Source organism: Lycium barbarum, chromosome 10, assembly GCF_019175385.1.
Source record: "Lycium barbarum isolate Lr01 chromosome 10, ASM1917538v2, whole genome shotgun sequence".
Classification (NCBI taxonomy): domain Eukaryota; kingdom Viridiplantae; phylum Streptophyta; class Magnoliopsida; order Solanales; family Solanaceae; genus Lycium; species Lycium barbarum.
Window position 1 is genome coordinate 30,199,051 of NC_083346.1, and position 27,853 is coordinate 30,226,903.

Sequence of the window (27,853 nt, forward strand, 5' to 3'; positions counted from 1 at the left end):
ATTTCATCTTTTCCTTGTACAATGTTGCACTTTCATAGGCGTTGTACCTAAATTCATCCATCTCATTGATTTGAAACAACCTCAGCTTGGTTGCTTCATGCCAATTCATGTTCAGCTTTTTCAATGCCCAAAGGGCCTTATGCTTAAGCTCAATAGGCAAATGACATGCCTTCCCAAATACCAACTTATACGGTGAAGTCCCAATAGGCGTTTTGAACGCTGTGCAATATGCCCATAGACCATCATCCAACTTTTTGGACCAGTCAGTGCGATTCACATTGACCGTCTTTGCCAAGATGCTCTTTATCTCTCTGTGGGAGACTTCAACCTGACCACTCGTCTGAGGATGATATGGAGTGGAAACCTGTGAAGCACGCCATATTTTTCAAGAAGATCAGCAAATGGTTTGTTACAAAAATGAGAACCACCATCACTAATAATGGCTCTAGGAGTGCCAAATCTAGTAAAGATGTTCTTCTTTAGAAAGGCAATGACTCTCCTCTCATCATTATTAGGCAAGGCCACCGCCTCCACCCACTTGGAGACATAATCCACCGCAACAAGAATATATTTAAGGCCATATGAGCTCACAAAGGGCCTCATAAAATCAATGCCCCACACATCAAAGAGGTCCACCTCATGCACAAAATTCATCGGTGTTTCATGCTTCCGACCTATTGTGCCTTGCCGCTGGCATTTATCACAAGAACGTGTCAACATATTCGCATCACGATAGATGGCTGGCCAATAGTAGCCACACTCTAGCATCTTGGCTGCAGTTCTATTTCCACTGTGATGCCCACCAACCGGAGAACACCTCAGATTCAGCCACACATCTTCTAATCATATTGTCTGCATAAGTCCTGAATAAGTAAGGCTCATCCCAATAATACTGTCGGCAATCTCTCAAGAATTTCATCTTTTGATATGCCTTCAAATCTTCAGGAACAATGCCAGTTACCAAATAATTGGCAATGTCGGCATACCATGGTGCCACATCACTGGAGACATCAAAGACTCTTTTATCCAGAAAAGTGTTATCAATATCCAGCACATCAATCGGTCTCCCTGCTGCTTCAAGTCTGGAGAGATGGTCAGCCACTTGATTTTCTGACCCTTTTCGGTCTTTGACTTTAAAGTCAAATTCTTGTAGCAACAACACCCATCTTATCAACTGTGGCTTAGCATCCTTTTTAGCTATTAAGTACCGCAGGGCAGCATGGTCAGTGTGAACCACTACCTTGGCACCCAATAAATAAGCCCGAAACTTTTCAAAGGCATAAACAATAGCAAGTAGCTCCTGCTCTGTTACTATATAGTTCATTTGAGCTCCATTTAGTGTTTTGCTTGCATAATAAATTGGGTGCAAGATTTTGTTGAGTTGCTGACCAAGCACAGCGTCAATTGCAAGATCACTAGCATCACACATTAATTCAAATGGTAAAGTCCAATCCGGGGATACAACAATAGGGGCTGAGGTCAATTTTAACTTCAACTCGTCAAACGTCTTGATGCACTTCTCATCAAAATTGAATTTGGACTCCTTTTCCAAAAGTTTGCACATTGGATTTGCAATTTTGGAGAAGACTTTGATAAATCTTCTATAGAATCCGGCGTGCCCCATGAAATTCCGAACCCCTTTTACTGAGATGGGTGGAGGGCGTTTTGAAATCACATCAATTTTGGCTTGGTCAATTTCAATCCCCCTTTCAGAAATCTTATGGCCAAGGACAATTCCCTCCTTTACCATAAAATGACACTTTTCCCAGTTGAGAACGAGGTTTGTCTCCTCACACCTTTGTAGCACCCGATCAAGATGGTCTACACATTCATCGAATGAATCTCCCACCACAGAGAAATCATCCGTGAAGACTTCAAGAAAGTTTTCAACCATGTCAGAGAATATGGACATCATGCATCGCTGGAAAGTAGCTGGGGCATTGTAAAGACCAAATGGCATTCGGCTGAAAGCGAATGTCCCATAGGGACAAGTGAAAGTAGTATTTTCTTGGTCTTCCAATGCAATGTTGATTTGGTTGTAACCTGAGTACCCATCCAAGAAATAATAATAATAAGACCTTCCACCTAGCAGATCAAGCATTTAATCAATAAAAGGCATAGGGAAATGATTCTTGCAAGATGCAATATTCAGCTTTCTGTAGTCCATACAAACCCTCCAACCGGTGACAGTTCTTGTAGGAATCAACTCATTTTTAGAATTAGGGACAACAGTGATGCCCCCCTTCTTTGTCACACATTGGACTAGACTTACCCATGGACTATTGGCAATCGGGTAAACCACCCCAGCATCTAGCCACTTAATAATCTCTTTCTTTACCACATCTTGCATTAGTGGATTCAATCTTCTCTGATGCTCAACACTTGGTGAACTTTCCTCTTCCAACTAAATTCGGTGCTCACAAATTCCAGAGGGAATCCCCCGGATGTCTGTAATAGTCCAACCCAAAGCTCTCAAATGTTTCCTTAAAACTGCGATGAGTCTTTGAGTTTGGCCCTCATTCAGAAGTGATGACACAATGACTGGGAGAGTAGAATTTGCTCCAAGAAACTCATATCTAAGATGGGATGGAAGTTGCTTGAGCTCCAACTTCGGCGGCTCAATAATTGAAGGTTTTGCTGGAAGAGTTGTTCGCTTCTCTAGATCAAGAGACAATTTCTTGGGCTCATAAGAGTAAGACCCCAGACCGGAGAGTGAGTTCACCGTCTCAATATATCTCTCCATTTCTTCTGCATCAAAATTGACCAAGATGGCCGATAATGCTTCACCCAAGCATTCTTCTTCTATCTTGAATTCTACCTCTTCGTCTACCACATCAAAAGAATTAATGACTGAGATACTTTGATAAAGACTAGGCAATTTCATACCCTTGCTGGCGTGAAAAGTCACCTCCTCATCGTTAACCCGGAACTTGATTTCATTCTTTTCTGAATCCATAAGAGCCCTTCCTGTAAGGTCTCCCCAGAATAATGGGAATTTCTTGATCAACAACACAGTCAAGAATCACGAAATTTGCCGACAGTAGGAATTCCCCAAGTTGAACAAGAACATCATCAACTACCCCAACTGGCCTTTTGATCGATCTGTCAGCCATCTGCAACCTCATGGTAGTGGGCCTTGGCATCCCTAATCCTGATCTCTTGAAAATCTCAAGGGGCATAAGATTTATGCTAGCCCCGTTATCACACAACGCCTTGGAAAAATCTTGCTGCCCTATGGTGCATGGTATGGTGAATGCTCCGGGATCTTCCCTTTTTTGCACTGTGGTCTTGGAAATAATAGCACTGACGCGATGAGTGATACCCACAGTGTCGTGTTTCAATGGCTTCTTCTTCTTTGTTAAGAGATCCTTTAAATACTTAGCAAACCCAGGCATTTCTTGGACAGCGTCCATGAAAGGAATGTTCATCGTCAATTGCTTAAGTTGATCATAAAATCGCAAACACTTGTCATCTTTTGTTTTTCTCACTAGCCTTTGAGGAAAAGGCGGTGAAGATTTGAACAATTGAGTCAAAGGGCGTAGAGCGCCAGAAAGTTTTGCCTTCCCCTTTTCATGTTTTTCTCCTTGTGCGTTAAGATTTTCAAGATTTTGTTCCTCTTCAGCTATTATAGGGACTTCCTCCTCTGTTTCTTCCTCCGCAATAACATCAGACACATCAGGTTGTGCCTCTTCTTCAACAATTGGCTCAAGATCAACCACCTTTTTATCAGCACCTTGAAGTATTTTTCCACTTCGGGTGCTAATAGCGGCTACATGCTCCACAGAGTTCACCCCACTACCTTTCGGATTTGGAACTGTATCACTTGGTAGTTGTCCACGTTGAGGAGTATGCACTTCTCTGGAAAGGTCTCTGAATTGCGATTCAAGCTTCTGAATGGTAGCTGAATGAGATAGTTGAACCTGAGACATTCCCTTTATTGTACATTCAGTTCCGTCCTAGTTCATTAGCATTTTCTGCATCATACTTTTCAGCTCTGCAGAATCATTAGCAGCATTGCTAGCAGAGTTGCTAGCTGAATTATCTCTCCACTGTTGGGAATTTGATGCTTGCCCCATAGGTGGAATGTAAGGGTTAGAGCTTTTATTGTCATAATTGTTGTTATTGTAATTCCCCTGATTTGGATTTCCCTGATCATTTCTGCTATAATTGTTCCCTTGCAATTGGTGTTGAGGATTTTGCCATGGGTGATGGCCCGGACCTTGATAATTTTGCCTTTGATAACCCCCTTGGGAGTTGTTGACACAATTAGCGTCTTCATAATGTTGTTGCCCATCTTGGTACATCCCCTCAGGGACTTGATACATCCCCTGTGGATGAGGTGGTAACTCCTCAACAGTATTTACGCCCAATGCATCCTTTTCTGCCAACTTCTTTGATAATAGATCCACCGTGGTTTGCAATTGAGCAAAGGCATGATCCCTCTCGTGGTTTTCTTTTTCAACAGCGGCTAGTGACGGACTACCATAAGAGAGAATCTCATTATCAGTTGAATGCCAAGCTTGATTGTGGGTGGTGAGTTTATCAAGCAAACGGGTGATGTTGACAAATGACTTATCCATGAAGCATCCTCCCGCGGCAGTATTGACAGCAATCTGATTCACTGTATCTAAGCTTTTGTAGAATTTCTCGGTGAGAATAGCATCCGGAAACCCGTGAGTTGGAGATTGAGCTAGATAGTACTTGAACCACTCCCATGCCGAATATAATTGTTCCCCCGGGAGCTGTTTGAACTCAAAGATCTTATCTCGAAGTTCAGCCTTTTTGCTCGGTGGAAACCATTTCTTCAGAAATGTATTGGCTAGCTCGCTCCAGGTGTGAATAGAATTGCTGGGAAGCCTTTCATACCATTCTCTTGCTTGGCCAGCCAAGGAATATTTGAAGACCCGTAACCGAAGTGCATCAGCAGAAACAGCACCTTGAGATTGTTGAGCACATACGTGCAGGAAGTTCTTCAAATGTCGGAGTGGACAGTCCTCCGAAGAATTTTGGAAATAACCTTCAAGTTTCAGCAGCTGATAGATAGAACTATCAATTTTGAAAGTAGCATTGCCAGTCCTAGGAGGGACCACAGCAGAAGCATAATCAGCTTCATTGATGAATTCCGCAAATAAATTCTCATCTTCCTCCTCTTCTTGTGCAGGTGGGTTCACTTGGAGCCCACCTTGGTTTCCTTGATTTCGATTATGTCTTCCTGCCATATTCACCTGGTTCACCAAAACAACAAACAAGGTGTGATGGAATAGAAAAGATTTTAAAGAAAAGTACACAACAATCAGTAATTTAAAAACCGTATTCCCCGGCAACAGCGCCAAAATTTGATATGCTCAAATTACACCTATGAGTGGCGTAAAGCGGTCATTATCAAATATAATAACCCAAACAAGGTTGGGGTCGAATCCCACAGGTAATATGGAGAGAAAAGGGTACTAATTGTATGCGATACTGGTCTTTAAAGGCTTTAATCCTATTCCAAATAGTTTGAAATATTTGTTGTGTAATGTAAACGAATACTTTGACTTGAATTGTAATTAATGCGAGAGAGAGACTAAGGTTGTGTTCCCATCTTTGATTAGATATTATGCTTCAGGTTTCAATGTGATATACTTCTAATGGTTGTTCTAAGAGTATGCACTCGATCTCTTAAGGACTTCCTAATGTTTCCCAACAGTTAGGTCGTATTTCCTCTTTATGATTTTTCCAAATGCGAAAGAGTTGAAATCGAAGAGCGACCAATAATGCCAATTCGACTTGTTCTTATTCCTAAGTTAGTCTATTAAACGAGGGTTAACGCCCCGAGTCATTGTTATTCAATCTTACCAATGCTAACTCTCTTTCCCAAGAAAAGTTAGTATAATGGCTTAGACTAATGCTTGCAATCATTACCCAACGCTAAAACTCAAAGATTGAATAAATGCCACCAACCATTATGCATATATCAATAGTAGAAACCCATTCACATAATACCCATCATAGGGTCCACAACCTTAGAACTAAAATTAGCTACTCATCATTTTTTTAACAAAGAAAGCTTAAAAGTTAACATAATGTACTTACAATACTAATACAATGTGGAATGAGGGTGAAGTTGATGCTTTTAGTGCTCCAACAACTTCACAAATATCCAAGGCTTAAAGTTAATGCTCCCAAAAGATCTGAATAATTGTTAAAAATATAACTTTAAGTATTTATAGGGCAAAAAACCGCGACAAAAATCTGGACAAAAACACCCTTCGCGGCATCGTTACGGACCGTAACACAGGTTACGGTCCGTCCTTCGGTTCCGTCCTTTGTCAGCTTGATATTAGGTCAACCGTTACGGCTTCTTTCGACGGACCGTAACACAGGTTACGGTCCGTATCTTCCAGCGGATCATGGCTTCAGTCTTCAGTGGCCAATGTATTACGCCATGACGTTACGCCCCGTAACCTGTGTTACGGGCCGTCCTTCTGGGCGTAACATATGTCAATACTTAGGCTTCTTACTGGAAATTTCCTTTAGATTACGGTACACGTTATGGCTCGTAACATGAGTTACGGACCGTCCTTTTGAGCGACACGTATTTGGATCTTCCTCTCAGGGTACGGACTACGTTACGGTCCGTAACTCGAGTTACGGACCGTCCTTTTGCTCCAAGTTGTCCGTTTTTCAGTATTTCTTATCATTTCCGTTCCTTAGCCAATCAACCCTACAAAACACCAAAATAACATAAGAAATGATGTAAAAACACTTAAAAACAAGCAACACTTCTAGTGAAAAAGACATAAAATGTGCCGAAATTCACGGCACATCAATCTTCAGTTCATAAACGGAGGACTTAATCTTGATAAATGGCATAATGAATTGAAAGGTGATTTAACTCTCTCTTAATGGTTTCTAATAATGGTTTCTCTAAGTTTGGTGTATGGTTTTATCGCTAGATTTCGAACTGCTTTACTTACATTGTTGCATTGCCTTATATTATATTATTTTATTTTACATTATTTATTGTCCCAGAGACACTCACTGAGTACCAGTACTTAGGTATACCATTGTTGTTTTTTATGGTGTGTCAGCTAACGTAGAAGAGCAGGTTCGTGATACGCCCACGACTTAAGAGAACTTGCTGCTTTCAAGACTATTCGGTGAGCCCACATGATTGTTCGTGGGGCACCATTCTATCTTTACTTTTCGTGTTTTAGTTTTCGGGTTGCGTCCCGATGATTTAGACATTTACTCATTATCTTAGAAGCTCCATAGATAGTTGTCAGATTGTGGGTAGTGTGTTGGAGTCTCGTATGACTCGTCGGGGCATTTTGCCACATTTATTAACTAAGTATTTGATTTGACTTCCGCTGAATTACCTCTAAGTATGGTTGTTCTTTTATCCAATTTATTAATGAATTGTTTCATATTTATTAAAATAAGTTGTTTAACATAGCATTAGATGTTTATTGATTCATAAGGTGCTTCTGGTGTTATCCATAACATCGGATTCCTGTTACGCCTAAGGTGGATTTTGGGGCGTGACATAATTTTACAGTTATAAAGTTAAATGCTTGCTCATAATAAGACTTTATGAAATATTCATTATCATTCTAATGGTCATATAGTTCTTTCAATTCTGTAAGTAATATTTATTAATGAAACGGATATTTATCTCATATTATAACCTTTAAAATTTAATGAAGATACATCTAATGTTGATATCCAAATAAATATGATGATCATCACTCCCTTAGTATAAATAGTGACCAAGATGCAATTAATTGCTAAATTATGCATTAACGTATTAATGAAAATTTTAGTCATGCATGTGTAGAGTCTTTTATCATAGAGAAAAGTATTTTTCACACAAAGATTGCATGCGATCGTTAATTGAGAAGCTAATTCACGAGCTATATAGCTAGCGAACAATATAATACATATGCAGCCTCATATCGTAAACTGTCGTAGTTTACTTGTGTTAAATAACTTTGGCATTTTATGAATATTAAAATAATACCAAATATGAGCTGTAATTTTCTTATATCCTACCACATCTATTCAAACACATAATCGTGATCAAGGTAAGATTATTAATGACGGGCATGTGATTGTAATTATTAGACTAAAGACAATCAACCTATATCAAAATTATTTAAGCTACTATATCAATCACTGTGATTAGTATTATTTCATGCTTATGTCTTAAGAATTCAAGATATAATTAAGTTCAAGGCTGACATGCATTTGAATGTAACCAGAATGATAATTATATATTTCAAGAACCAAATTAAACTAAATATTTTGGAAAACATACCTCGATTGATATTCGTAACACAAAGATGAAAATCATACCAGAAACCTTCTTAGTTGATTAGAGTTTCGTGCTGATAACGTGTTGTAAAAGAAATGCTTCCATTATAAACTAAGGCTCCAAAACTATTGACACAAGAACTTTGAGAGAAGTAGAAATCTTCTATTTCTCTGTGTACTTTCTATCAAAAGATGAACATCTTTTTTATAGGGTGAAAGAACCACCAGAGTTACATTTCTTAATTAGGACATCAATTACATTCATGTATAAGTAGAATATTCATTGAATATCCACCAAATCCATTGGATTCATAACATATATCACACAAAAAAAATGACAAGGTTCCTCATGGATTAATTGGACTACATACTTAAAAATTAGGCTGAATTTAAACGGATTAAAAATAAATTAGTTAACAAATGCATGGTTATTAATCCACCCAAACTTGAGCTGATTGAAAGAGTGATATTTTAATCTATATGTATTTTCAATGTATCACAAGTCTCAATGTTTCTGCATCTTCCAATTTAGGAGGTTGAAACTAAATAACGGTTATGAAATAATATCTAATAAAAAGAACAGGAAAAGGGCCAAAAATACTCTCAAACGTATTGAAAATGGTTCATAGATACTCTTCGTTAATATTTTGGTCTACAAATATCCCTAACATATTTTTTGGGCTAAAACATACCCCGTAATTAAACGAACAAACAATCTAGGTAATATTTGATTTTTTAAAATAGCCACGTGTCGTCTTCTCAACTTTCTATATTTTAAATTTAGGATTAAATTAAATCAACCCTTGTTTAAAATTCAAACCCGCCTGAACCAGTTGACCTATTAGAATAAGCTTTCTAAAAACGGATTCAATACGTTAGGGGTAACCTTGAAGTTTATTATGAAATTCCCCTTATTTCAAAGAGGTGATTCAATAATTTTGTATGTATCCTTTAGTCATCGACCTAGCTTCCGACCAAAAAATAAAAAACCGATAAAAAGAGATTTTGAACACAATTGTATTATAAAACTTTTCAATAATTGTATCTTCGCACCATTTATGATTTTGCAATGGTGTATGGGAACATTATCAAGCAAACAAATTAAAACACATACTTATAAATAAAAGTGAAGAAGCAAAAGTATAAGTTTGGCAACTAAAATAAGAACTTCTAAATTCAAAACTTTGAGCTCACCCTGACCACACATAATAATTACTACGCTTGAGTCTCAAACAAGTTAGAGTCGACTATATGGATTCTCATTTCTTCATTTAAACTCATATCATATCATATCATATCATCATCATAATAATAAATAAAATAAAAGTAAAAATATGTTAAAATATATAATAATAATAATAATAATAATAATAATAATAATAATAATAATAATAATAATAATAATAATAATAAAAGTTCCATATGAGTCTAAAACCTATCCTTAATTAGTCGCTATCATCTATATGGATTTTTTTTTCCATTGTGTCCTTTCTTTAGCTAAGTCAATATTGATACCAAGCATTTGCAGGTCTTTTGAACATTTCCTTTCATGTAATTTTGGGTCTAGCTTGTTCTCGTTTAACACCTTCACTTACCGTAATTTCACACCTACAAATAGGTGCATCTATAGGTCGACATATAACGTGTCCAATTAAACTATCTTAAACGACCTTCTCACATATTATCCTTAATGTGTGCTACTCGCACCTTCTGATGAATATGGTCACTAATAATCTTATATAATCTGTTATGACCACACATTATAGCCGTGGGTTTCAAAATTCAATATAAGTAGTGATCACTTTCTATTTTTTCGTTCTTTACACTTGTAAAGTTGTATACCGCAAAATGCTGGTTTCAAAAATCAAAACCGGATGTTGACTAATTCACGTGTATAAATTCAAACGAAGTGAATTTTTGAAGTTACGCAAAAGTTTATATTACTACTTTTGTTATAGAAAATAAACAAGGTTTATTGTTAAACAAGAACGAAAACGATTGTTTTTTGTACTTCAACTTATATTGAATTAACTACTCCAAAATTTGTACAAATTTTATTTACTTGAAAGATTTGAAGAAATCCACAAAGGTACGGGAGATTACGCAACAAGGGGATGGTATACAATTTAATATGCAAAGCGGGTTTTAGCTCCCACCATTTAAATGTTTTTAATTCACGAGTCAGAGTTACACATTTCCTTGTCCACAATTCAAATTCCTTTTCTTTTTCCCTTCATATTTACCCATCTTAATTCTTAGGGCATTTTTCCAATCCCAAATAGCTGTCTTTCCGAGTATTCAAAAGGAAATATAGTCAAACCTCTCGAAAATATAATATAACACCGTATGAAAAATCGATTTCACAAAAAATATAATTTGTATAGTGAAAGATTATTACAGAGGATAACTGCTATAGAGATGTTTTGACTATAAATACTCATTGTGCTCTGATCAATAGTTACGCATGTAATTAATAATACAACAACAACTGCATATGCAATGTAATCCCATAGGTAGGGTTTGGGGAGGATAGATTGTATGCAGACTTTACTCCTACCTTATGAAGATAGAGAGATTGTTTCCAACACGTGTAATAATATGTTTTTAAAATGTTAAGGGATATTTTAGAATCTCTGGTAAAGTTTATCTTCGTAACACTAACTTCGGTTGTGATTTACGATATTATGCTCATCTTCATTTATTATTAATTAAAAAATAGAATTTAAAATTTTTGATATTAAACTTTTCTAATTGATTAAGTTATGAATATCTCCTTGGTGATGATGCTACTTTGTGTAACGACTCGTTTGGTCGTTATTGCGTTTTTATCGTTTTTGCCCTTGTTGACTCGTCCCCGAGCCTTTTTAGTTCTATTTGACCCGTGGGGACCGGCGGCACAGTTCCTTAGGCATCGTTTTGGGTTTTGGAATGACTATTAGAAAATTTGGCCTTAAAGCGAAAACCATTTGGCTCGAAGTTGACTTTTGGGTAAACGTGTCCATAATTGAATTCCGACAGTTCCATTAGGTCCGGAGGGTGATTTATGACTTAGTGGCATCATTGGTTTGGTTTCCAAAGGGTTCGGGTGTGATTTGGGTCATTGGTTGAGAAACTAGTTAAGTTAGAATTGGAGTTGACCACGGTCAACATCGGGTCAAGATGATCCCATGTCGATGTTTTGAAAGTTCCCATAAGTTTGTATGATGATTTTGGACATGTTCACAAAGTTTGGTTAGATTTCGATGAGTTTTGGATAAATTTGGGTTGTATGTTGATTGTTTTCGATTTCGACATCAATTTAAGCATAAAGGGTACCATATTGAGCTAACGGCCTTTGATTCATGTTTTGACTGAACCATTATATCTGTATCATAATTTTGGAACCTTAGCAACTGAAATCATCGAGTTTCGACATCGTATGATGGAATTATGGTTATTTTACTAAGAATTGGGTCGGCAGATTTTTCAGATTAATTACGAAATTGCCACTGAATTCGTATTTAAAAATCTGCATTCTTCCAAATATTGAAACCAACATATCTCATTCCTTATATGGTCAAATGGAGTGATTCAAAAGCCTAATTTGAGTGAAATTTCATAAGAAATCCATTGGAGGCATCAAAAGAGAGTTTTGGGATCGTTTGGCACCAAAAACGAGGCGGAACAGCTGGGCGTTTTTGATTTTTTGGGGTTTCTCTCATCTTGAAAGCTTGGGTTTGGGAGAATTCAAGGATGTTCTTCAAGTTTCTTCCATGGGGTAAGATCTAAACCATAATCTAAGTATTTCCCTTTGATTCATTCCTTGGTTTAAGCTTTAATCCATGATTTCTAAAGTAGGAAATTGGGGTTTTCATGAAAGAGGGTTAATGGGTCTTTCTTGAGAAGTTCATAAAATTGGTTAGACTTCCTAAGTTGCTTTAAATGATGAAATTGATTGGGTTTATGCTAGATTATGATGTATCTAAGGTTGTTAGTCATATAACTTTCATTATTAGTGATGAATTCTTGAATTTAAGAGTTAGGGTTTATACCTAAAATTGGGGGTTTTGCTTGGATTTCGAAATTGGATGAATCCTTGAGTTAATTTAGCAATTAGTTGATGGATTTTGATCACCTAGTGTTTAATTGGATAATTTATCCCTGAATTTCCTGTTTTGCCCTTATGGGCCTCATTTCCCCAAATTCTAGGGTTGGTTTTTGATCCAATTCGAATGATAGCAATATACGTACCGATATTCATGATTTCTAATCTAGATTTCGAATATGAATAGACTTTCTTGATCTCGAGGCTCAAAGGAAAGGAAAGGCTAAGGTGTGATTGTTGGTGATTTTGTTGTTCGGCCTTCCAGGTGGGTTACTGTTTATCCTATGGTGAGACTTCGTTTAGCGAAGCATATATTTAGACAATATTGTCGGACAAAGCATGTAAACCTTCCGGTATAAAGTTGAGTTGGATATTGTCTTAGGTTGGGCCCTGTTGTATGATTGGGGCTAGCTACCCCGTTGTGTTGTGACTTGATTTGTTCTATTATTGTTGGCTTGATGCCACGTGGTGATAGTAGATATTGGAGACTATTGTAGTATCTTACTTGTTGATGTTTGATACAAGGATAGTGTTCTATATGGCTTGTGTAGACTTTTTCATGATATTGTAGTATCTTACTTATTGATACGAGGATAGTGTTCTATATGGCGTAGCCTTTTTCATGATATTGTAGTATCTTACTTGTTGATGTTTGATACGAGGATAGTATTATATATGGCTTGTGTAGCCTGTTTCATGATATTGTAGTATCTTATTTGTTGACGTTATCTATATGTGGTAATTGTGATATTGATCTGATTATTGACACTGAACTCATACATTGCACGCATTCTCATCCTTCATGATATACTGTTGACACAATGATGATATTTGAGGAAACATTGTGATGAGCTGGGCTCAGTTAGATGAGAGTGACGTGAGGACCAATATCCAATGGTTGTCCCGGAATAGAGGTTGTGCATAGCGATTGCCGAGGTTTTTGCCGGAATTGTGAGGTAGCGGTTGCCGAGGTTTGTGTCGGAGCCGTGAGGTACATGGACTTCGCGGGCCCCCCATGAGTTGTGCCACCGAGACGTCGATATTTCTGTCTGGAGTACATGTGTACATAACATTGCATTGCATATACGCTTCATACATTATTGCATTGCATTGCACTTGGCTTTTGTTGTGATATTATTGTGATGTAATTGTGATATACGGATTCAGACTGAGTATTTGAGACTTGACACAATTGGGTTTAGATGCTATAACATAGGCGATGACGTGTACTTGATTTCTGGCTTGTGTTTGACTTATACCTTCATTGATTACCTGTTTATCTTACTTTATTGACTTGATATGTGTTAGTTAAACTTAGTCGGCCTATGATATCTACCAGTACTTGTTGTTTGTACTGATCTGCACTTGCTGCATTCTTTTATGAATGTAGAGTTCCAGGTAAGGTCGAACTCTAATTTTCGTGGCTGATTGCGGTGCGAGAGTTGCTGCTGAGAGTCTACATGGTGAGCACGAGGACATCCGCTGCCTTGGAGATTCTTTCCTTATTTTATGTCTTCTTTGATATTCCAAGACATATTCCGACTTTTGATGTATTATTGAGATTTTCAGACTCGTAGATGTTAGCTAGTTGCTCTTGTACGATTAGACAGATTTTTGGGGTGGTTTGATGTACTTCCGCATCTTCTATCTATTATTACGTCAGACTTACGTATTTCTATTTCTTCCGCTTATTTACTTGTTGTTTCATGTATTCGAGATTGTTGGAATAAGGATTCGCCTACCGAGGTGGGAAAGGTAGGTGCCTGCGCGACTCAGCTAATTTGGGTCGTGATACTTTGTCCGAAACATCTCTGTTTAAAGAGAAATTGCAAAAGTGAGACCTTTCAATGGAAGCAAGAGGTACAGTTCAATTGCAGATTGTTCATTATGCACCTGCATTAGCTGATCACATTGAAAAATCATCATCATTATTATTATATTTTTCTTTTACTTTTCTTGCGAAAATGTCGAGTACTTTGGGCTAAAACAAAAATGGGAACTCGTGTGAGCAGAAGGCAAAAATGCATCATTATGAGAGAACTTATTTAGGTTGGAATTCATTGTATCAAAATAGTTAATCAATAGAGCAAAACAAAGCAAAGCATGAGTTGCCAGTAAATTGACTTATTATGCCTCCACTCTTCGTTACATGACAAGAAATCTACAATGATGGTGTCAAAGGTCGAAAATGAACGAATATTTAATTAAGAGACATTTTTTGGGAAGGTGACGTGTAAATAGGCTACTACTAATTGGTTTATAGTATGTCGTTTGAAATTTAGGGATATTAAAAATGTCAACTCCACCTCCTTGCACGATTAGTTTAATCGTTTTAAATTTTAATAATTGATATTTGCTAGTATCAGTTAGAAAGATATGCTGGTATCAGTGAGAAAGATATATGGTTTTGTCATTCTGCAACATGATAAATTACACTATTTTCCATCCTATCTCATTTCCATTTTATCTAATCAGCACTAATAACCATTTTTTATTTCCCGATCTCTCTCTTCATTAGTTATGATCTTAGTAAAATCCGCAAAACCTAAGTTGTAATAGAAATTCACCATAACCCCTTAATCAAAGATTTTGAATTTGAATCAGGAGAGTAGAATTTTTTTTTGTTAGGGAGTGTCTCCTCTTTAATGGCAAAGGCAGATTTAGAATACAACATATGATTTGACTTATTTAGGTGGGATCTAGCTTCACGTGCACCCAAACTTCATCATTGATCATGTATAGTAAGGTTATATTTTATCAAAAATACTTAATGTGAGTGTGCCCGCACGCCCGTGTGCGTGTGTGACACACACCCAAATTTAAAATATCATATGATGCAGGTTATTGGTTGCACCTCTCTGAGTTAGGTTAGGTGTTCAAATCTTATGTCTATCGTGTTATCTTTTTTCTAGAATTTGGGGCACCCACGGTGATGGGTTCTAGTGTCCGTTCTTGCATTTTAATTAAGCACTTTTTTTTTTCTTTGTTTGTATGGTTTATTGTTTCAGACATTTTAAGTTTGACATATTGAAATTCTATTGTGCTTTGTTACCATAAAATTTTGTATAATTAAACTAAATGAATATATTAAAAGTTTAAAATTATAGCTGTGGAGGATGTAACACATAGCCAATGTTTCATGATCCCAACATTTTCAACATAAGAGTATATATATAAGAAAATTAGTGCACTACATATGTAATATACGGTACGAGCCTAAAGGTCGAACCCCATCAAACTTATATTTTGGATCCGCTTCTTATAATAGTGCACTCATTTTCTGAAAATTGTGAATCTATTCTTAATTTTATGGGAACCCAATAACTTTTACCTATACCTTGTACTTATCTTTAGAATTCACTTAATATTTATATATATATTTAACTATAAACTCAATCATTATTATATAGTATTAATTTGAGACTTATAGCAACTCAGAAACTTCAAGTTCTTGATCAACTTTTTTAATGAGTCTAGCCATATCCGAATTAGTTGTGAACCGGTAGATTTTGAATATGGGATGATTAAAAAGATCACCATACCACTGAAAAAACTATCCAAATGTTTTGATAATTAGTTATATATATTATTTTTACCAAGAATATCATGGACGGTGTCTTCTTTTACTCCGTATTATACATCAGTAAAGCTAAGGAAATAGGAAGTCATTTAGTGCCTATCTATCATGCATAATTCCAATTTCCATGTACGTGTTGTCATTGCAACGGTAAAGTAAGAAGCATAATTGAAGAAAATGGGACCAAAGCCAAAAAGGAAAACACAAATAAAAGGGGAAAATCACATTGCGGGCGCAATAACAGTGTTAGATATAATGCGTTAGCCCCCACCCCCTTAAATGGCATCCCATCACCACCCCACGCGCTCTTTGTCTTCTTCTTCTTCTTTTTTTTTTTTTTTTTTTTTTGCTTTCTACTACTGATAAAAAGGAAAAGGGTCAAGTATATTCCCCAACTATTAGAAATGAATTAATTTTACCTTCCGTTTTGTTTTTTTGGCTTAAATATATCTTTATCGTTATATTTTTTGGCTCAAAAATGCTATCCAGCTATTAAAATAGTTTTAAAATACCCTTTTTATCAATGGTTACTTCAAAACACGCGAAAATAAACCAATGAACAAATGAAAAATTCAAGTTTGAGAATTATATTTATATCTTTTTTTTTATTAATCTCATTCCAACCAAATATAAAAGGAAGAAACTGATAACTTTTCTATTTTCTTGATGATTTTTCAAATCTAAGGGAAGATTAATAGACTGTTTGGTAAGCTTATAAAATAAGCTTATTTTGGGAAGTGCTTTTAAAAAAAGTGCCTTTTTTTTAGAAAAGTAGTTCGTATTTGACCCATTAAATTTAAAAAACATTTTTAAGCAGTAATTAGTATTTGGCTAAACTTTTAAAAAAATATAATTTATTTTTCTCAAAAGTTCTTTTCAAAAAAATGTTTTTGAGTAAAAACTATTTTTTATCTTCCAAAAAAATATTTCTGCTACTCCCCAGAAGCACTTAATTTTTCTCAAAAACTTGACCAAACAACTCTTTTTTTTAAAAAAAAATAAAAATTTAGGGATAAATAAGCTTTGGCCAAACAGGCTATAACAAAGCCAAACAACACCCCCCTCCCCCCACCCCCACAAACCCCAAACTATTATTTCTTTTTTCCTTGATTGGAATTAATTTGGTAATCTGCATCCATATTTTCAGCACAAAAGGGAAAAGAAAAAGAGAAATTTACTCAAAAACAGAGTCTTAAAATTTGACTGTCAAAGAGTGAAGAGAAGACACATCCAAAATCCTCAAAAAAAAAAAAAAAACATAATCTTTTAGTGCTAAAGCTGCTCCCTCCTCTACCCAAGTTGAAAAAAGAAGCGCTCTCCAAGTATTTCTCACTTCTTCTCTTTGCTTCTTGATTTACTCTTTATACAAAGGCAGGTTGGTTTGTTTTCTAGTTTTTATTGCTTGTTTGTAGTGTTTCTTGGATGGTGTTTATTAATTTTATAAATCTCAATTTGTGTGTACAATTATATGGGGTTCAAACAGTATAATTGTAGGTTCTGCTAGGTGTATACACTTGTTCTTGATTTGTTTTAATTGTTGTTTTAGATCTGTTTGATTTTGCAAGATGCCAACTTTATAAGAAGGATCACTTGTTTTGTCTGTTTTCATTTGCATTTTAGACTTGGGGTCTTTTTTTTTTTTCTTTTTTTTTTGATTGGGCTGCTTGCTCTATTTGTGGTGATTAATGCCTCAAGGTACAAGTGGAACTTTGGTTCTTTAATTTTTTTTTTTTAGATTTTTGCTGTAATTTTGTGTAAATTGTAGTTGAACTTTGTATACAAAATGTGAAATGTGAAGTACATTGTTTTGTAAGTTGAATATCCCCATTTGTAGTTACTAGAAAAAAAATTGATAGCTTGCATTCATTCGGGTTATTTGTTTCTTGCCTGAAAAGTACTTTATTGGCGCATTTGGTTCGGTTCATTGACCTCACTTTGTCAAGACATATTTTTGAAACACAATGTTCACTCTCAGATGAAGTTCATTTGTTATGTGGTAGGCCAGTTTTACTTCTCATTTGGTTAGTTTTGACTGATACCCTCTCATACATGGATCTATTGTTTCCCTAAGCAAATGTGAAAGCCTGGCAGGAGGGGGATGAAGCACCAAATTCACAAATCATAAAAATAATTTTTTGTGCCATTTCATGAAATCTTGCTTAGACTAAGGGTGTGTTTGGTATGAAGTGAAATGTTTTCTTGGAAAAAAGTGAGATTCTTACTTATTTTCTAGTATTTGGTAAGTAAGAAAAAACTATTATCCAAGAACATCTATATATATTTTAATATAGCAAATCACTATGGGGGTGGGAAGGGGTGGGGAGTGGGGGGTTCGGGGTTGGGGGTTGGGTGGGGAGGAGACAATGAATTAGGAATGTTACTAATGTAACTTGTTTTCCCTACTTCCATTAGGGAAGTCATTTTCCTCATTTTTAAGGAACATGTTTTCCTAGAGAAAATGTTTTCCAAAGCATTTTAAACCAACCAAACATGGGAAAATTGGAAAACATTTTCATAGCAAACACACCCTAAAGCTCTGGCCTCTAATTTGATGTGTTGCTGATGACTAATGGAAGAAGTATCAAAGTTATTATGTTATGCATATTCGTTGACTTCTTAGTTGTTCTTATGGTTTATGGTGCAAAATGTATCTCAGAACTTAATGGTTGCAATCCAACATGTCATTGCAGGTACTGTTGCCGATAAGAAGGTGGATTAAGAAGTAAATTCCGGCTCTTTCAGTTAGATGAGCATGGATAAAGCTTCTGCTGACTGTCCGTACCCAGGATGCTTCTTCTGTGTGATGAAGGAAGGGAACCCAAGCAAGCGCCGAGCGAGTATATTGAAGTTTTTTCGCGAACTTCCCTCACAGGATGATGATGGTCAAGTTCTTCCCATCAGTGGTCTATGGAATACTGCCATGGCGCATCCTAATGATCCAGAGTTTATCGAATTAGGGATATTTGAATGCATGTCAGCACTTATTTGGAAGGGTTTAAAGAACCGACGCTGGCTTTCGCATGACCAAAATATATATATTCCTTATTATGCGGCACATATAATTGGATCGTATACCATGAATATGGAAGAATTTGCTGAAAGAGCTGTGCGTGCTGGAATCATCCCTCCTTTAGTTGAACTTTTGAGAGGTAGGCTAACTTGGGTCGAACAAAGAGTTGCGGTGAGAGCTTTAGGACATTTAGCTACCTATGCCAGCACATTTCCAGTTGTTGCAAGTCACGGTGAGATTCTAGAGCTCTCCATCCAACTCGCGATGAGTTCTCTAGAAATTGTTTACTCTCACTTCTACCAATATGTTGATAGAAGACTTAGTTATCATTGTGACCTTCTTACGCGTGGGATGGGTGGAGTTGAAATGGAGTCCAGAAAGGCAGAAGAATGGGCCAGTCAGCTACAATGTTGGTCCCTGCAGCTTATTAATTGCTTTGCTTTCAAACCTGAATTTCTTCCTACTATATGCAAGCCGGAATTTCTAGCAAAGCTTCCAGGAATGTGGGGTGGACTTGTTAATGAAAATTCCCCTGCTGGAATTGGTTTATTGAGGACAATTTGCCATCACAAGCTTGGTAGAGGCCCTGTTGCTGCATGTCCTGGTATTATAGAGGCATTGTGCAATATAGCTCGCTCATCAGATGACTGGCAGTATATGGCAATTGACTGTCTTTTGTGGTTGCTCCAGGATCCAAGTACCTCTCATAAGGTAATAATAAAATTTTATTCGGTTCTAGCTTTACGTTCAATAATATCAGGTGGCGGAATATGACATTTCTATGTTATATTAATAACAATGATTTTATTTCTCTCTTTTACTTTTTGAAGCTTAACTTTGACCATACTAGGTCATCCATTAAATGTGGAAGTGCTCCATTCCTTTTCCTATGTCTGATGTTTGCGTCCAGAACTTGTTAGTCCAAAATAGGTATACACTTCACTCTTTGGATACCTCCTCTTAGTTCACAATGTAGATATCTTATCATAGATGTTTAAGTGATCTTTGAAGTCAATTATGTTCAGACACCCAGCAGACTCTAATTCGGAGAGGCTGGTCCTTCAGAATGTGCATAAGAATTCGTATTTGGGACCAAGCACGTGTAAGTCCATAATCTGTAGAGAGATGAAGGAAACAAAAGATGAGTGTTATAGTGATGCGGAACTCTGTGTAATCTTTAAAGCATGCATGCTATTGGTATAGGCATAGCCGCATAGCATCACCTCAAAAAAAAAAAAAAAAAAAAAAAAAACTCGTCTTAAAAGCAATGTTCCACTGTACTTGTCTAACTTATAATAAGTATCGAAGACAAACATGCAACACCTGAGAGATGTAATATCTAATGAGATGGTATTAGTAATATCAGAAAGAAATAGAAATAAAGAAAGAATCAATCAGCAAATAGGAGAGTGCTCATACTTTCAACACCAAACTTAAGTTTCACACTCATATACTCTTGAGTTTTTGCCTTTGAGAACCTGAGTTCTGAAGTGTGATGTATACCCTCTCAATCATATCAATGATTGGAAAGCTTTTTCAACTACCACCACCACCAGTACCCAGTGTCAGCATGTGCCTGTGCACGTGCGTATGGGCGACAGCTTATACTTGATCAAGAATAAAATAAAAAATGGACGACAGTTGATGTTCATGTATTAGACAGAAGGACGTAAAGCAAAGAGGGTGGTTAAAATGAGCATCTTATTTGGTCGATCTACTTCTTCTTTCAGTTTCAGATATTTTGTTCAACACCTTTTACAACTCTGAAACTCCGCCTGTGTGAGCTTGCTCACATTGCCGGTCCCAAGCCCGGATAAAGGAGGAGGGTTGCCGAGGGTCAATCGGAAACAGCCTCCCTACCCATGTAGGGGTAAGGCTGCGTACATCTTACCCTCCCCAGACCCCACTATTGTGGGATTACACTGGGTAGTGACCAGCCAACCTTTTACAACTCTGAGTTAAGTTCTGCTGTTAACCAAGACATCTCTTTCTTATTGTTGGTGAGATGCACCAAATCAGCAGAGCTATACAATTAGGATTTAGGACTGATAGAATTCTTGATAAGCCATTGTTGTTGTTTTGTCCAGTCTATTTTCCGGTAGAAGCAGAGAACCCTTTAGAGGTGAAGTGACACAATGTGATGAAATCATATTAGTTTATCCTACTGGAGTAACTTGCATAAGACCTTTTGCAACAGATAGCAAAATCTACCTGCACACTGAGAATTAACTGCAATTGCTATTAGAAACGAGAGTAATTACATTAATCTACTTACACCTTTGTACATTAGGTTTAGGACAAACTGAAAGTCTTCTCATTGTGCTTTATGAAAGCCTCTTATCTTTTAGGTTTAAGAGAGAAATGAATATCGTAGTTATTTTGACGTAAAAGAAATACAACAACTACCGCTACGCCTCAGCCCCTAACAAGTTAGAGTTGGCTATAAGATCCTCACTGTCCATGTTTCTCCATTTGAATTCATCTAGGTGAACATTATAAAATAAAAAAATAAAAAATACTAGAAGCTCCCTATGTTTTCTACTGCCATAATATTTTCTGATAGGCTAAAGACTATAAAAATAGGACCTAAAGTAAACGTACTAACGTGTCTAAAACAGCTAGTTAGCATCATCCGTATAGATCTTTCTTCCCTTGTGCCTTATCTATCACGAAGTCTGCATGGATTCCAAGAGATTGTAGGTATTTTTGGACAACTACCTTCCATCTAATTTTAGGTGGACCTTGTCCCCTTTTAACACCTTCATTCACAATGGTTCCGCACCTACAGATCGGTGCATCAGAAGTCGACGCAAGACATGATCAAACCATCCTAAGCGATCTTCTCCTCAGTTTATCCTCAATATGTGCTACTTGCACCTTCTAAGGAATGTGGTCATTTGTAATCTTGTCTAGTTTTTGTATGACTGTAATCCATCTTAGCCGCATCTCTCAGACACTCATCTTATGGCTGTTTTGGACTTAGCGGTCCAACATTCACTCATCTGGTTCTATGTGCAATATATTCATCTATCATTAGTTTTGTTGGAGTAATGAACCTAGATTCTAAATTGCTTGCATCGAGGCACCACAATCACGTCCGATCTCACCTCAGTTTCACTTTTCTAAGGCTGACTAAACTTGCAGTGCATATATTCAGTCTTACGTCTTTTTATCCTAATACCTTTACCATCTAGAGTGTTTATCTATTGCTCAAGCTCTACGTTGACAACGTCACAGGTTCTGTCAGTTGGTACATTATTGTCAACAAATAGCATACATCATGGGACCTTATCTTGTATTGTGTTGATTAGCTCATCCATAACTAGGGTAAATAAGTACGGGCTCAATGCCAGTCGCTGGTGTAAACCCATGGTTATGGGAAAGTTTTTTGTCTCTCCTACTAATCTTCTCACGCCAGTGACGGCTCCTTCATACATGTCCTTTTTGGCATTTATATATTTTGAGAAGTAAATACTTAACATATTTGACAGATTCAAAACGCTTCTTGAACTAAGGACTAGTTACATTGAGTAAACTTTACGGTTAATAATTGCTAACAAAGTCTTCACACTGTAAATGCTTTTGAGACCCCTTGTTTAATCAAAGATATGAATTTCACTTGTCAAAAGAGGAAAGAATATTCTAGAGTGGCCATGTCAGTGTTACGACTAATATTGTGAGTAGAATGCTACCCCAGGAAGATGAAGACGTCAAATAAAGGAACAGACATGTGCATCTGTATTATTGACTCTGTACTTTTTGCTTCAAACGTGTACACTTTTGGGTGCTCAAAGTTTAGGAATTTCTAGTGTTTCTTTCTGGTAGTGCTGCTATTATCGCTCCTCATAGTATCATTATAAACTACTGCAGCCATTTTTATCTCTAGCCCTTCAGGTTCAGTATTGTACTGCTTTTTTTTTTTTTTTTTTTTTTTGTTTTTTTGTTTTTTTGATCAAGTAAAAGTATTTTAATTCATAAACATGGCCCAAGAACGACCGTATACAAGGGATATACCAAAAGATAAAAATCTATAAAATATGATTCTCTACAAACTCCACCCAATCCTCGATACAACTAGGAACTTTCTGATTACACCAAAAGAAAATAAGGGAGCGAAGACTACTCCTCAATTGAGAAAAACTTGACTCTATTCCTTCAAAATCTCTCTTCTTTCTCTCATTCCAAACTCCCCACATCAATGCAAGCGGAACCATGTTCCGAGCCCTTTGTCTTCTCCTCCTTTTCTCGCTCTTCCAACTGACCATCAACTCTTTCACAGTTCTTGGCATTGCCCAAGAAGTGTTGAACCACCCAAACATGTCTCACCAGTCTCATGGTGAACCTACAATGTAGAAGAAGATGGTTCACGTCCTTCCCTGTTTCCTTGCACATGTAGCACCAACTGACGCAAACAACCTTCCTCTTTCTAAGATTTTCCGCCGTCAAAATCACTCCTCTACTGGCTAGCCAAGTGAAGAAACATACCTTCCTCGGCACACTTGGAACCCGTATTGCATTACATGGGAAATCAGTTCCCTCCCTAACCAAAAGTTTCTCATAAAAAGACTTCACCGAGAACACTCCATAAATTCCTTGGGCCCACCACCACACATCGGGATTATCCACCCGATTGACTTGCCTATGAAGCAAATCTATCAATCTTTGAAACTCGTCCACTTCCCAATCTTGAAAATCCCTTCTAAATCTCAAATCCCAAAAAGCCTTTACACCTTGAGTCCCCCTAATCTCCATAACAAGTAAAGTTCTCCTTATATGTATAAAAGAAAGCGTAAACGCAAAAAGTACAAGTAATAAGGAAGACTAGCAGTTTTTCAGGGAATTAAGTGTAGTAGTAGACTGTCCTTCGTTTTTCAGGGAATTTAAGTGTAGTAGTAGACTGTCCTTTCTTTGGCAATTGGATCCGTCCCGTTCAATCATATCGGATGTGGTATCAATTGAATAGAAATGGCAGGTTTTGGACGCGATCTCTATCTATTATTTCATTGTCAAGATGTGTGCCCAGGATGAGATTGTCCCCAGCGTTTCCTTAATTTCTTTTTGATGACAATGCTATAATATTATAGCCCTAAGCTGAATCTTAAGAAGCCATAGATCTAGACACTTTTGGAAATGTCAAAGGTCGTGACTACTATTTTTTGCTGTAGGTGATTGAAAAGGCTGTACCTGCACTTGTGGATCTTGCGGAGATATCATCCCTTGGGGATCATAAGAAGCTTGGAGATTCTATTGTCAATGTTCTTCAGGAATGTATTGAATCACAAGGGACAGGTCGTACTCAAATCAATAGCCATGTGAAAGAAGAAGTTGAAGAACTACTGAATTCCAAACAGAGACTAAAATGGGAGAAAAGTATGCCTAAAGAGGACCTTCACATCAAACAGGCAGCAGCGCTGGTGGTAAAACTAGAAGGAAATTCCCTGTTTTCATCTGGAAATATTTCTGGGGCTGCAGCCAAATACTCGGAAGCATTGGCATTATGCCCAATGAGGTCAAAGAAAGAGAGAGTGGTTCTCTACAGCAATCGTGCTCAATGTCATCTTTTATTGCAACAACCATTGGCTGCTATAGGTGATGCTACTCGTGCATTGTGTCTTCATAATCCTGTGAACCGTCATGCCAAAAGCCTTTGGAGAAGAGCGCAGGCATATGACATGCTTGGTTTAGCCAAGGAGAGCTTATTAGATGCTATTCTGTTTATAAATGAGTGTTCTCAATCAAATGATCCTGATCTGTCTTTAAGGCAAAACAAGGTTCCTGATTATGCTGAGCGTTTAGTAAAAAAGCAGATGCGTGCAGCTTGGTTATTTAGAGAGGCTGCTATTAAACATGGTGGAGTTCAATGTGAAGGTGATGCTGGAGACATGTGTGGCCAGGAAACTGATGATTCTGAATGGGAGACAGCAAGTGAAAGTGAAATAGGAAATGAGGAGAGAGATGAAATCGGTGATGACATTTGTGGATGGGAAAATGAGGTTGAAAGGAAGGATAAGTACAAAAAGGCTTCACTCAAAGGTAATTTGATTCCTAATTTCTAATCATTAACTGCGCCTATCACTGGTAAGCTTATAGATTTGGTGAATATATGCATCTTGAATTTATAACCATATCGTGCATACGTTAACGTCACTGAGGTTACAATTTTTATCTTCTTTGCTTAGTTAATCTTGTATTCAGTATAGATTTCATTCCAATTGCCAAAAAAAGCCCTTGTATTCAGTGTAGAGTAGATGGGGGTCGCTCACACCCTTCGTTTTGCCTCAAATGATTCCATCTCCAGCTCTTTCTGAGTACATAGGCTATTTTGGTGAGAGGACATGGAGAACACAACAATTGTCTACAATGTTAAACAGTTGAGATGTATGTATCCCAAATTTTCTGGTATCATATTTAATATGTCCAGAACCAGATTTTTCAGATAACAGTCCCTTGTCCCACCAAAAAAGTCTGATTGACTGTCCTTTCAAATATTTTTCTGGATAGCATGTATTTGTATTACTCAGATTTTTCAGATCACGAAATTCTGGACTTTGCTAAGGCTGTACAAAGCTATTCTTTTGTCCATCTTTATTTCATCATCCTTGATAGTGATTTGTGAAAGTTTATTGTTCAAATAGGTTAATTTTAATCCATCATATGCATTTCTGTAGCTTCAAATAAATGATCATACTACCACTATTTTTGGGGAGTGGTTCAGATCTTGAACAAGGATATATAAAGTGAGAAATGAATAGGCAACTTTCTTAACTCTGTAAAACGTTGCCTTTCCTCTGGCTAATTGCTGGACTACCAGCAGTCTTATCCATTGTGGTTACTTCCTGAAGAGAGGGAAGCAAGTTGGATGTGGAGTAATTATTTAACGTATACTGCAAGTGATGCAAGTATATGATTTCTTTAAAATAGTGAAAGATTAGAATGATGAAACAAATATCTACTAAGGAGTCTCTTGGACACTTCTATGAAATTCACAAATTATAAATCTTTAATTTCTAGCAGTGTCAAATTTAACATTTTCTTCCGGGATTCTTTGTGTTATTTTCTACACTTGTAAACTTAGCATTACTAAATGCCAATGAGTTATCCTGCTGATCCTTTCTAGACATTTTTATTGTTTAAAGTCTGAATACATCGACATCCCCTTAAACTTGCCAGTAAATTTCACTTAGACACTCGAACACTCAAACTATGGTCTCTTCCAATTGAGCACCTGAACACATGATAAAGTGTTCCTTTTAGACACTTCCCACTCACATTTTGGAAAAGTTGTATGCGTCGGTGTTGTTATATGTTTAGGTGCTCAATCAGAACATGCCTTAGTTCGAATGTCTAAATGAAATTTATGGCAAGTTTAAGGGGTTCTCGATTTACTGCCTTGTTTAAATGGTAATGCTCAATGATTGGCATCTTGGGTTCACTTTTAATTGGGAGATCCCAGTTTTTTTCCTCTTGAGTTTTGGTAGTTGGGTTTGTGGAGCAGAACGAGCTAAAAAACCATGGTTCATATACATAACAGAGAGGCAATGTTAACTATATGTCCCTATTTCTTTTTCTTTGTTTCGTTTGTGTTTTTCTTTTATTCTTTAAATTTGGTGATTCTTCTTTATCAAAATAATAGTAATGTTAATGAATTTGATTATCCTAAATTTCACATTGAGAATGCCAATTAGGCCCTTGCAATGAACTGGAATTGTTGGTTAAGCATATATTTTGTGAGTAATACCTTCTCTTTGGGGTCACAAATCCACAGTTTAGATATCCTTCTGGCTCTGCTAGCATATGTTGACTTTCTGCATTAGTCGCTTCACATACGTCCCAATTAGATTTTATTAAATTCCTTTTTCTTATGTCGCCGAATAATGGTCCACTTTCCTTAAGCTTAATATGCAAAAAATACCACATGTATGTTTCCACTGGAGTCCATAATAGATCACATCAAAGCCTTTAAGCAAGGGCAAAATGAGAATGTAAAGATCACAGAGTTTCTAAATATAAAATGGTCCCAATCTTTTTGTGACTAACAAAAAAGGAAGGAGCACCTAACAAATTAGGATAAAGGGAAAAACAGTACAAAGTTTTAACTTACTTTTATGTACAAACCTAATCAAAATCTATGTTGCTCGGACTCTTCAAAAATGTCAGCGGGTGTGTTGGATCCTCCAAAAGTAGTGGATTTTTGGAGGATCCAACATGGGTGTGGCATCATTTTTGGAGAGTCCGAGCAAAAACATAGATCAAAATAAGATGCTAGGTTGGATGAGATTTTCTAGCCTTCTAGGCAAAGCAAATTCTTAGAATGTGCACTGATGCACATGAACTTCATAATTGTTCTGATTTTTGTAGCACTTACTGTTTCTGGATTTATATTGTGCTTCATGTCATCCTTAAACTTGACTCAATTTTACACACGATGCAGAGATAAAGCATGGATATAAAGTGCAGCTTACTGAAGACGACGTGTAAATTCTGGCCGACTAGCCCTGTTCTGGGGAAATTTAGCATCCATTTAGCTTGAGAATCTAAGTGTCTCTCTTGCAGTGTCTACTCTGCAAAGGACAGAGGTGTTTATTGTTGTTTTTGCATGTCGCTTTGCTGAATAATCCCCCCAAGCCCCTCCTTTTACATATAGTTCAAATAGAGCTAGAGGAAAAGAAAAGAATTGTTAGTGTGTTTTATTTTCTCTCGTTTTCTTTTTTGGTTTTGGTTTGTTTCCAATTCATTCTTTGAGAAATCAGCAAAGTCGAAAGTGGTTTCTGTACATAAACTTTGGTATTTTTTTTGGCTAATTCTGGAAAAATACAGTTGTGAGTCATCTTCATTGATGTGATTGCATCCAAAATGATTATTTGGTATTTACTGTATGGACCATAAC

At 36.8% G+C, this 27,853-nt stretch overlaps 1 protein-coding gene, 1 long non-coding RNA gene and 1 other non-coding gene across 6 annotated transcripts; all 3 read left to right on the forward strand.

Moving 5' to 3' along the window:
• Positions 1 to 4,668: 4,668 nt before the first annotated feature.
• On the forward strand, positions 4,669 to 4,774 carry LOC132616379 (small nucleolar RNA R71). The gene has a single exon (XR_009573163.1). It is a non-coding gene; the product is annotated as a small nucleolar RNA R71 (small nucleolar RNA).
• A 6,958-nt stretch (positions 4,775 to 11,732) lies between these two features.
• Positions 11,733 to 14,047, forward strand: LOC132614803 (uncharacterized). 2 transcript variants are annotated; one of them, XR_009572451.1, is made up of 3 exons: positions 11,755 to 12,052; positions 12,567 to 12,644; positions 13,770 to 14,047. It is a non-coding gene; the product is annotated as an uncharacterized LOC132614803 (long non-coding RNA). The 2 variants fall into 2 exon arrangements; XR_009572450.1 differs by lacking the exon at positions 12,567 to 12,644 and having other exon boundaries at positions 11,733 to 12,052.
• A 3,024-nt stretch (positions 14,048 to 17,071) lies between these two features.
• LOC132613603 (uncharacterized) lies at positions 17,072 to 27,799 on the forward strand. Of its 3 annotated transcripts, none has more exons than XM_060327695.1 (4): positions 17,072 to 17,327; positions 18,647 to 19,677; positions 24,132 to 24,999; positions 27,398 to 27,799. In XM_060327695.1, the coding sequence occupies exons 2-4, from the start codon at positions 18,703 to 18,705 to the stop codon at positions 27,442 to 27,444; spliced, it is 1,890 nt and encodes a 629-aa protein (XP_060183678.1). In that variant the 5' UTR covers positions 17,072 to 17,327; positions 18,647 to 18,702; the 3' UTR covers positions 27,445 to 27,799. The 3 variants fall into 3 exon arrangements, with proteins under 3 accessions (XP_060183678.1, XP_060183676.1, XP_060183677.1); XM_060327693.1 differs by having other exon boundaries at positions 17,073 to 17,331; XM_060327694.1 differs by having other exon boundaries at positions 17,073 to 17,278.
• Positions 27,800 to 27,853: the final 54 nt, after the last annotated feature.

What these genes read in the sequence shown, in the direction of transcription:
- LOC132613603 (XM_060327695.1), top strand. Translation starts at nt 18,703, where the DNA reads ATGAGCATGGATAAAGCTTCTGCTGACTGTCCGTACCCAGGATGCTTC. An exon ending in ATCCAAGTACCTCTCATAAG is followed by an intron (nt 19,678 to 24,131) that starts GTAATAATAAAA and finishes TTTTTGCTGTAG; the next exon opens with GTGATTGAAAAGGCTGTACC. An exon ending in CAAAAAGGCTTCACTCAAAG is followed by an intron (nt 25,000 to 27,397) that starts GTAATTTGATTC and finishes CACACGATGCAG; the next exon opens with AGATAAAGCATGGATATAAA.